Here is an 11087-nt window from a genome sequence, read left to right on the forward strand (position 1 = left end):
AATCCTTTATACATCAGATATACAAACTATTCACTTCATCTCATTTATTCTTTGTAAATTTTTATTTTCACTCCTTTGGATTTTCCATAGTTTCCTGAAGTTGCCTAACAAGCAAGATTCTCCTGAAAATTTACATCTCCTAATTTTATAATACAATATATACACATAACCTCAAAATCTGAAAATTTTATTTTAGCTAGATCCAAATCTCTTTCAATTCATTCAGTATGATAGGCGGTATTAATTCAGTAAAAATAAATGAATCTTGTTGTCTCCTTTTATGACATTTTATTGAAGGATTCTAGTATTTCTATTATCAGTTTCGACGCGATGAGTCGCCTCAAGTGGTTTGCGAATTTTCCAAAAAAAATCATATTTATACAATATTGCTGCTTCGATATCATGTAAAGCAGAAAAAAGTGAGAAACAAATTAAGGTTGGAAAACAATTTATAATATAAAACACGAAATAAAAAGACAATTAATAACTCTCGTGATAGGTGTAAGAAACTTTAAATTTTAGGGTAGAAGCAGTTCAACCAACTAAAAGTTTATTTGTAAGGAGTATATATATAATACACGTTTCAGAAAATATAGAGGACTGAAGAGAAGTGTGCTACAGAGCTAGTAAGATTAGATATGCTACCCCAAAATGAAGCTAATGAAGCTCTAACAAGGAAAAATACAGTTTTCCTAGATATATACGATATTAAGATTTTACAATACCAGATTGCTATCACTAAATTATTGGAATTGAAAAATACTTTGCAGAACCTAGAAACAAGCTTGAAGACAAGACATCCAGACGCATACATCGTTCCCTTACTGAATTACATTCTTTCGTTGTGCGAAGGTCCTGTACTTAATGTGCACATTTCAATTCGTAAGAGATATAGACTACTTTCTCAATTTAAACTATGTAAATTATCAGAAGTTGGTATAATCTCTCCAGACAATCAAAATGGTACTTCAGAGATCAAACAGGTTTACGAAATACCCAATATTGAATTAGAAGTATTATTGCCAGATGTCTCTGAAGATAGTTTGTTTTATTCGAACAATATGTACAATAGAGATTTACAATGGAAATTGTTTCATTCTTTATCATGTATAATTGATAATTCTTTGAAAATATACACAGGAATGCTAGATCAAGTCGAAAAGGAAAGAAATTTATATGGCTCTTTAAATCCTTTTGGTCGAACGGCTAAGTTCAATTATAATTCAATAGACGACTTACTAGAGTCCCCGGAGGCTAGTCTTTCTTTGGATATGGCTGTACTAATTTCTGATTTTAACAGAGATACTTCGTTGGAATCTTTTAGGAAATTACAGTTACAACTATTGAAGATTATTATTAACGGATTTCAAGATAAAATTAAACCGTTTTTATCCAAATATTACTCACAATTGAAAATATTTTCAACTCCTAATAATACAAAAAATACAAATGATGTGATAATGGACATTCAAAGTTTGCCACATTGGGAGTACACTCTCCATAGACTATACACCTTTATTTTTAAATCAATTTCTTACATGGATATTTTAATATCTCTCTTGAGACAGATATATTTTCCTAATAAATTATATTTTCAAGATATTAAAATCAAGTTAAGATCGAAAAATGTTCATGATTATGAAGAAATGATCCAAATGCTTGAAGATATAAGCAATAACTATAGAGATGATGAAACAATCAGGTTATTGATCAATTTATTAGGGAGCTACACAAAACGCGGTTCTTTATTTTTTGTTCAACCTGATAATGTACTAGACTGCTATAATAATGGTGTAGTTAAAGCGTATGAAAAATTGAAATTTTTCATAAATTTTTTTAAAAACTGGTACAAGATTTGGCTACATATTGAAAATAATAAGGACGGTAAAAAGTTATTAGATAACTTATCTCAAGCTCAACTATTGAGAATGCTGAATGAGAGAAAAAATGTAGATCACAAAGGGATGACTACCTCGAAAGAAGGTTTAAAGAAGAGCAAAAAGTTATCCACGGCAGATAATCATTTGGCACCTACAACAAATGTGTCCTCATTAGCTAATTCTGGCTCGAAAAATAATCTTTCGTTGAAACATCAAGTTGGTCTTCAACGAAGCTCTTCGATGATGTTACGTAAGAGTTCTCCGTCAAGTCCAAGAAGCTCTATAGGGATTGTGAGAAGCTCTTCTGTGAAAAGGCTGAGCACTAAAATTGATCCAAGTAATCATGCAGCGGTCGCATCTGCGTTAGCGGCAAACTCTATGAGTACTACACCAACGAGATCGTCAACTGGTCTAAAGAGGTCATCATCAGTAAATGCTAGACCTTTATCTGCAATAGCATCAAGCCAAGCTGTATCATCTCCAAATTCTTCCTTAAACACTACCCCGAAAGTTTCTCGTAAACCATCAAACTCTCGTGAAAGCAAGCCCCCAACTCATAAGAAGAAATCACTTAATGATTTAAAACAACAATCCTCACAAACTAGACAACGATCTTCCTCCTTACAGGCTTCATTCCATTCTCACCACTTAATGCCCTCTCATCCACCACAAATTAGAGCAAATTCTTTGGATACAGAACCTTCGTTAGTTAATCAAAAAAGAATTCAAGAGAATGTGAATAAAAATTTATTAAGGACACCACCAACTGCAAACTCCAATTCACATTCAAAAGTGGGGACTCCAACATCTATTAATTCTAATAATAGTGGTACCAAAAATAGTAGACATTCTATTTCTACATTTGCATCATTGCGTCCAAAAGAAAATACAAATAATTCTAGTACTATTATGGGTTCACCATTAGGAAGGAAAAGATATTCAGCTATCTCAAACACTAACACGGTAGATATTGATGATATCATGCTTGATTTAGATAATTTGAAATTAGACAATGACTCTTCCAATGTAGTTAATCATAAACTTGCCTCAAAAGGTAAAAATAATTCCAATCTAGTCTTTAGTAATACGGAAAGATCAAGATCAAATGGCTCTAGTAATTCCAGTATGGAATACTCTCAAGATGAATGGCATGATGCTGATGGAATGATAAGCCCAAACAATAACGCTTCAGTAAACAGCAGTACAACTTCTTTGGTAAAAAAAGTTAGATTTGCAGGAGTACCACCAATTGTTGAAGTTGATGAGCCTAAAACAACAACCCCATCAAAGAGACGAAGCTGGCATAGTAAACCTGATTACTTGAATACATTATCACCTCCCCCTGGGATCATCACAAATGCTGCATCTAATTCATCTTTACTAAACTCTAGAAATTCCAAAAATAGTAACGAATTTGCAAAGATAGACCATACAAGCAGTAATTCTATTCAGTATAGAAATAATTTGAAAAAGAGTTATGATGATATCCCTGAAGAAGGGGAAGATTTTAACCGAGAAAATTCACCTCAAATAATGACCACGACTACACGACAAGCTAAAAAATTTGCCAATCCTTTAATGAGCAGGCTCAAATAAAAAGATGATTGATATTAGAATTACTATTGCATATATATATATATAATAAAGTGTTTATATATTTGCTACACCTCTTGTTTTTTTTTTGTCTTTTTTTTTAATTTTTTACGTCATTTTAAATCATTAATGCAAAAAGTGACCAAACAAGCTAAACCTATGCATCTTCTTGATCTTCAACATCCTTGTCTGATATTCCTGAAAAATCAACCAATAATTGATTTTTTCCCCCAGAATTCTCCTTTTGAACTAGCCTTAATAATTTGGCGTTTCTTTTAATTGCATATTGTTCAATCTTTTTAATAGTCCCGCTTATTTTTACAGGGTTTATAATTATGTCATTGAGTAGTATGCTGTTGGTTGAAACTCCCAGCCCATTAATATTCTTAACTAAAGCCATTGCACTGACTACCAAATCTACATCTTCACGTAAGCATCTTATTATTCCCGTGGATGTCATATTAGAGAAATATTTAATATGGATTAAGGAATTCACTTTTGCGGAGCCATAATCCCCAAAATTCACCTGCAAAGAACGTCGTATTTCATTTAACAGGATCCTAGAATTAATTTCTACAGGTGTTAGTTGACGTAATGACAACGAATCATACTCTTTTAAATCTTGAATATCAGTTGGAGTTAGGATTTCAAATAAAATATATCTACTCTTTAAACGAACCATTTCTTCTATCTAATTATACTACTCAATACGCAGCTTTATTCAACTGTTTCATACCAATGTATTAACGTAACATGGCATGCCTATGAATATTTTTATTTCTCATCTCATCATTTTCTGACCTATTCTAATTAGGAAATAGTGAAAGTTTTCACTTTAAAAACAAAAAAAAAAATACCACGGCGCTACCATCATGTAACCTTTAGTACAATTTTTTTCAAACTTCATTGTTTATTACCTATGGAATCATTTCTGTTTTTCAAAAAACACCTATTAGAATTCCCAATGGAAACCTTAAAGGTCCATTAATTGCAATTGGATTACGGAGCATCAGGATGGCGAATTAATAATGATTCAATGGAATATTTTTTTTCAATTTTAATGGCTTTCTGGTTCACGAAAAAAGGCGATCTCGGCCGAGCCATTGTCAGGAATAAACAGTTTCCGGAAATTTTAATATGTAGTCATCGATTTGTTGGTTAAATCTGGCATTAAATCACGAACTTTAAAGTGCAACACTGTGAAGAACTAAAAAAGGCTTAAGGGTGGTAAGCAGGACGGTGAAATAATAGAGGATTAGTGTCGTGGTTTTCCAGGAATATTCCCTGCTTATTAGCTAGCTTTTAGGTTTATAAGTTTACTATTAGGTCTTTATTTTATTTTAATAATTCGTTGGCCATTTATTCAGATCCTAGGTGAGAGCTGTAGGATCCAATAAAATATGAATGACTCAAATATAGTAGTGGATCCTAGGGGACAGAAACGTACCTTGAATGCAGAGATCCCGACATCCAATCTAATAGCTGCTTCAACCTCAACTCTCAATTCAAGCTCTAATATAAGTCTGCCCGTTACAACAATTCCAACCAATATCAAAAATGAAATTGAGGCGCCAAATAATCTAAACATAAACATACTCTCAAGAGCAAGCGGAACAGCTACTATGAATCCAACAACAACAATACTCCCTTCAACTACAGGAGTTAAAAGGCGGCTTGCATGTTCTAGCTGCCGTAGAAGAAGGAAAAAATGTGATATGCAGTACCCATGCGGGAATTGTGTCCATTATAAGGACTCCTGTAACATCAATGAAGAGGATATGAGAAGACAACGCCATTCTTCTACTTATGTCAAGTCATTAGAAAATCAAATATTACTGTTACAGAAATCTCTGGAAGCGGCTAATAATAAACTAAGCTTAACAACTCCCAATAATATCAGTACTTCCTCAACTACAAACATAACTACAGATACATCTACTACTGTAAATAACTTATCAAGAAATGGAAACAGTAGTAATACTAGCCTATCATCTCTTCCGCCCGTATCACCATCTTTCTTAAACTCCAACTCACCAACAACATCTACTACTACCCCTTCAACAACAATAAAGAAATTAGTTCCGACTGAAAGAAAATGGAAGAATTTAGTGACAGGTAGTGTTTATCCAGATGGACCTGTAAGTTATAAACCAAAAATAAATAAAGGTAGGAACGCTCTTTCTATATCGTCATTAATATCATCCGGATCTAATATAACTTCATCATGTATTAACACAGGTACGATATCCAGCAATACAGTCACTAATATAGATAGTAATGATGGGGTTGGAATTTCGACTACGAACAAAAATGGCCCACACGCTAATAATACAATACTATCAAGTACGTCAACTTCATCCTTGGAAGATTTAACTACTACTACACCAAATGGTAGTATTAGCAGTACTAATTCTGAATACCAAAATAATCCAAATGGCATTACCTATTCCTCAAAATCACAAACTCTGGAGGAACGTATATCTGATTTGAAAACTACAAAGATTGTTAGAACAACGAGTAATAAAGATGCAAATCAAATTACAAACGATCCTAAAATCATTAGATCTTTATCTAATTTTTATAAGTGGCTATATGCTGGACTTTTCACATTCGTTCATCGTGAAAGTTTTTTATATGGGTTTTTCAATCATGCAAAGAACAATTACGAGGATTCTGAATATTGCTCCATTGAATTGATTTACTCAATGTGTGCAATTGGTTCAAGGCTAGTCCCTGAACTACAAGAATATTCTGAGATATATTACGAGAAAAGTAAGACTATATTATTAAAATTAGTGTTTGATGACGATAATACAGCGCATATTACAACAGTTCAAGCTTTATTTTGTCTAGCATTTTATGAACTAGGGAAAGGTAATAACCAATTAAGTTGGTATTTTTCCGGGTTGGCCATCAGAGTTGGTTATGAGATGGGATTTCAATTAGATCCACAAGTTTGGTATACAGATGACGAGAATGATAATGTCAAATTAACCAAGAGTGAATTGGAAATCAGATCTAGAATATATTGGGGTTGTTATATTGCAGACCATTTTATCTGTTTAATGTTAGGTAAAACGTCAACTTTAAGTGTTAGTAATTCCACTATTCCTGAATCAGATGAGTTACCAGAAGTAGATGGTACTGAGGATTTCCGATTTGTTGGGAAACACATTCTTCAAATTTCGTTACCATTAAAGAATTTAATTATCTTATCAAGAATTGTAGAAATCTTCACATCAAAAATTTTTATTGAGACAGACGAAATCAATTTAAAATTAATGTATTTACAAAATTTTAATTTAAAAGTTTACAATTGGAGACAATCATTACCGGATTTATTGAAATGGTCTAATGACTTAATACAAGATCAGGATGTTTCCACAGATCCAACAATTTCATACTTTTGGTATCATTATTATCTGGTGCGACTGATCTTTAATAAACCATTCATGGAAGATAATGAAGAATCAAGAAATGTAGTGATTGAAGTCATTGAAGATTTAATAATCTTGTTTGATAATTTCAAATATAAATTCGATGGGTTCCTTAAAGCTAATCTGTATCAATTATACCTATGTCTGCTAGCCACAAGATGTATCAAAACATTGATGACTTTGACTGATATCGATCATAAGATGCAAAAAGTTTGGCCTAACCAATTGAAATATTTCTCTAACATTCTATTAAAGGAATTGACACCTGCTTATGAACTGGCGAATAGAATGGAGGAAGATGTAGATTTCGAATTAGAACAAGACAAACATACAGCTACACAAGTCAATACCAACACATACACATACGATTTCTCATTGAGTAACGAAATTGATGATTTGATCAGAGACTTATTCGGCCCAAATCTCTGGAATGAGACGACCAATGTGTCACATCCTACCACAATGGAGAATCCAGAAGAATTGTAGGACCGGTCCCCTAATACAAGAAGGTATTTATAAAAAAAGAAAAAGAATATCTAAAAATATCTACAGGCAAATATTTAGACATTTTATTGTATCATATATCTCATACTCACTCAAATGACATCGTAGGTTGAGGTTTTGTGACGCAGCGATATTTTGCGGTATCGCTATTTTCCTTAAGCAGTGATTTCCAAAACAAGTAACGAAGAATCGGAAAAAGAAACGCTGACTCGCAAAATTTGTTTTCATTTTTTATTTTCTTGCGATGAGCTAGAAGATGATTACCCAAAGCACCCTACGCCGAATGTTAGCCCATGCTCTGTAACATACTTTTGAATAGACTCGGAGTGAAATAATTTTCTGTTTTGTTTATATGGGCTTAGTAAAATTTATTTTGGTTTATCATATTCTTCATCATCTATTCCTCAGATCTTGGTTGCTAACTTTGCTGCTCATTTCTTTTTCTCAAATGCGTTTGTTTAAATACAGATCAACTTGAAACACATTACATGACTAGCACCTCGTTATTTGTTTCGTGTCTCAATTGAAATAAAACTTTATACAATTATATATTCATCAGATTTATTGACTCAATACTCAGCATTATCATAAGCAGAATGGTATTATATTCACCACAGCCAGATCATATAGAATTGGTCTCTTCTCAACCACAAGATTCAATTCCATTGTCCTTTTTGAAGGTAACAGATACACATGGGAGTAGAGGAATCATGCCCCCAATGCCAGGTAGATCCACTTTATTTTCATCACCTCCATCACCTCCAAACTCGCCTGTAGTCAAACATTGGTCTGGGAAGCTAGTAAACTATAAGACTAAGGTATCACCTAGCCTCTTTAAGCTTGATACTCCAATTGACAAAACTAACCAGAAGATTGTTAAAGAAATAAACGTGTCTTTGAGTTGGGACAAGAGCCAAACCCAAAGGAAATACAGATCACAACATTTAGAGTTTTTGTCCCAGTACAGAATGTTTAAAGGCGTTTCGACTAGTACCCATACTGCTCCGATTACTAGGACAGTTACTAAAAATAGACGCATTGCCCAACTGGATTCGGCATCAGATTTTTCAGAATCCACCAAACCATCACCTTACAGAACAAGAAGATTTACTAAGAAGCATTCAATAAGTAGGTCTGATAACGATTTCCCTATTTCCACCGAACCAGTAGAGCACAACACTCCTGTCAAGCGTCCTGCAAAGAAAAGACAACAGTCGTCGAATACAAATACTCATCATTCTGTAATAATGAACCTAGCCTCTAGGGACATAGTTTTAAAAATCCCACAGTATATTCCTAATGTATCTTGGAACTTATTACCGGATTACTCTCCATCATTAGATACTTTACCTCAAAATAATATCAATTGTTTGAAGATTGAATGGAAAGGCTCGGCAACCGATCTAACGAATGATCCATTACGCAGTCAATTACACGAATCTGAATTAGTATTGGCACAGTTGCTAAGATTACCATGTGATCTCTACTTAGATTCAAAAAGAAGGCTCTTCCTGGAGAAATACTACAAGGTGAAAAAAGGTTTACCATTTAGAAGAACCGATGCTCAAAAAGCGTGTAGGATAGATGTGAATAAGGCTTCAAGACTATATACAGCTTTTGAAAAAGTAGGTTGGTTGAATGATAGGTATTTTATTAATCAATAAAAATTTATTGCCAGGCATACTATATTTTCATTCAAAATTTGTACTTTATTTGTTCTAGTTTTTTTGGTTTACTTCCCAGGTTTATTCATCATATTATTTCTTGATAATTTTTTCCCCTTTCATATTTACATTCATTTTTATTTTCACTCCCTTTACATTATTAACTTTGTATTTTTTTTCTATTTTTTACTCATATCAAAATTCCTCTGATTTCTACATTTTTTTTATATTCCCTCTTTTATCATATCTCTGTTGATTTTTTTTTATACCATACACAAATATATATATAGATTCATATATATATCTCTTTTAGTTGTCTAATTATTGAATATTTAACTGTCTAATTTATAAGTAGTATTACAGTAAGTCTAATCTGGGGTTTGATATCTTAGGAAGAATGTGCCCATTGTCTTGTTCTATTGAATTTGCATCAACTATAGAATCTTTCATCTTTGAATCTTTCACTGTATCTAATGTTGATGACAAATAATTATTTCTTGTTAATTCGGAGTTCAATAGGTTGGATTGTGTATTAGTTATGTCTCGTATTCTTTCTAACGAAGAATTTTCCTCATTAATTAAAACCAACTCTTTTAGTTCATTAATTAATAATTTTATAGTCTTTTTAATTGGGGATATAGATTCTAAAAGCATTTTTGATTTTTTATCCGCATTAATTGAAGGGTCAATTGAAAGGATTTTGTTTAAAATGTCTTTAAAATTCATTATCCTAACTTTTAATTTGTTTAGTTTGAGAATTTGTAATTTAATGGATCGTATTGATTCAATCAACTCTGTAATTTCCATCAGCTTATCTTTTATTTGGGAATCTATTAAATTCTTTTGAAATTCATTAACATAATTTAAATCCATTTGATCGACAGATCTAAAAGAATCTGCATTGACTATATCTTGTGGGATATGTAGCACGTTTCGTAGTAAATATAGTTCCAATTTATCGAAATTTTTATCGATAGATTTAGTTAAAATATTTTCGTATTTTTCGATACCTGATGAGATCTCATTAGAATAATCAATTCCATCTACGACATTATGCGACATTAAATACGTTTCCAATGCAAAGGTACATTTGAGCATTGTTTCATTGATAAAATTAAGAATATCATCGATTAATGATATTGGTGGGAAGCCGAGATATTCTGTCAAAATATCCATCGAATTAGATGCTGGAGTAGACATCGTGTGTATTAAAATGATTTAGATGAGACAATTAAATGAATCTGTATTATCTTTATGAATATGATGCCTTTATTATCGTCACTAAAGATTATATACACATTAATTATCCTTTGTTTTTAAATTTACCCTTTCGTGTTTTTTTAGAGTAACGCGAAATTCTATTGCAAATTCAATTTACTGTCGCAAGTTTGAATTTTTGACGAAAGAGGAGCCTGAAAAAGGAACGTGAAGAAAACGTCACAAATCATTACAGAAGGAAACTAGAGCTCAAGAGAAGAATAAGAAAAAAAATATTCAGAAGTGATAAGCTAAGAACATCATTTTATACGCAATAAATACATTTATGTAGGAGATATTTGGATGACAAGTATATTATATATTAAAAGTAGCATGCTGAAGACTACCATATATAAACTCTGAATGATGCTAACTGGATAATTCCTAGTCCAAGAGACAAGCTTTTTATACAATATATAACATTGTTAAGATATCTCCTATCGTAAAAGTCCCTAATAAAAGAATGATGAAAGATGTTGGCTAGATACCAATTACAATTAGGATTGAACTATTAATTTTCCATTGATAAAAAATTCCTTTATAACAACAGATAAACCCATATTATTATGATTCTAAACATCTGAAATCATTGGAATAACTCTTCTATTGCTTATGTCTATATATATTTATGTAATTGAGCGTTTTTGCAGCCTATTATTGGTTAGTCGTTTATACTTTTCTCTATTATTCTTACCCGGATCACATCTGAAAAATTTTTTCCCTTGAGATGTGCCGCTTAACCGGCTCCCGAA

General features: G+C 32.2%; 5 protein-coding genes across 5 annotated transcripts; 3 read left to right on the forward strand and 2 right to left on the reverse strand.

Moving 5' to 3' along the window:
- Positions 1-638: 638 nt before the first annotated feature.
- On the forward strand, positions 639-3476 carry TBLA0E01880 (uncharacterized protein; the record flags this gene model as incomplete). The annotated part of the gene is made up of 1 exon (XM_004180713.1): positions 639-3476. The coding sequence occupies one exon, from the start codon at positions 639-641 to the stop codon at positions 3474-3476; it is 2838 nt and encodes a 945-aa protein (XP_004180761.1).
- A 154-nt stretch (positions 3477-3630) lies between these two features.
- POP5 (RNA-binding protein POP5) lies at positions 3631-4155 on the reverse strand (the record flags this gene model as incomplete). The annotated part of the gene is made up of 1 exon (XM_004180714.1): positions 3631-4155. One exon carries the CDS (start codon positions 4153-4155, stop codon positions 3631-3633), a length of 525 nt encoding a protein of 174 aa, XP_004180762.1.
- Positions 4156-4873: 718 nt separating this feature from the next.
- Positions 4874-7396, forward strand: TEA1 (Tea1p; the record flags this gene model as incomplete). Its single annotated transcript, XM_004180715.1, has 1 exon — positions 4874-7396. The coding sequence occupies one exon, from the start codon at positions 4874-4876 to the stop codon at positions 7394-7396; it is 2523 nt and encodes an 840-aa protein (XP_004180763.1).
- A 614-nt stretch (positions 7397-8010) lies between these two features.
- Positions 8011-9078, forward strand: TBLA0E01910 (SWIRM domain-containing protein; the record flags this gene model as incomplete). The annotated part of the gene is made up of 1 exon (XM_004180716.1): positions 8011-9078. The coding sequence occupies one exon, from the start codon at positions 8011-8013 to the stop codon at positions 9076-9078; it is 1068 nt and encodes a 355-aa protein (XP_004180764.1).
- A 357-nt stretch (positions 9079-9435) lies between these two features.
- On the reverse strand, positions 9436-10278 carry MTW1 (MIND complex subunit MTW1; the record flags this gene model as incomplete). The annotated part of the gene is made up of 1 exon (XM_004180717.1): positions 9436-10278. The coding sequence occupies one exon, from the start codon at positions 10276-10278 to the stop codon at positions 9436-9438; it is 843 nt and encodes a 280-aa protein (XP_004180765.1).
- Between the last annotated feature and the right edge of the window lie 809 nt (positions 10279-11087).

This window comes from Henningerozyma blattae, chromosome 5 (genome assembly GCF_000315915.1).
Source record: "Henningerozyma blattae CBS 6284 chromosome 5, complete genome".
Classification (NCBI taxonomy): domain Eukaryota; kingdom Fungi; phylum Ascomycota; class Saccharomycetes; order Saccharomycetales; family Saccharomycetaceae; genus Henningerozyma; species Henningerozyma blattae.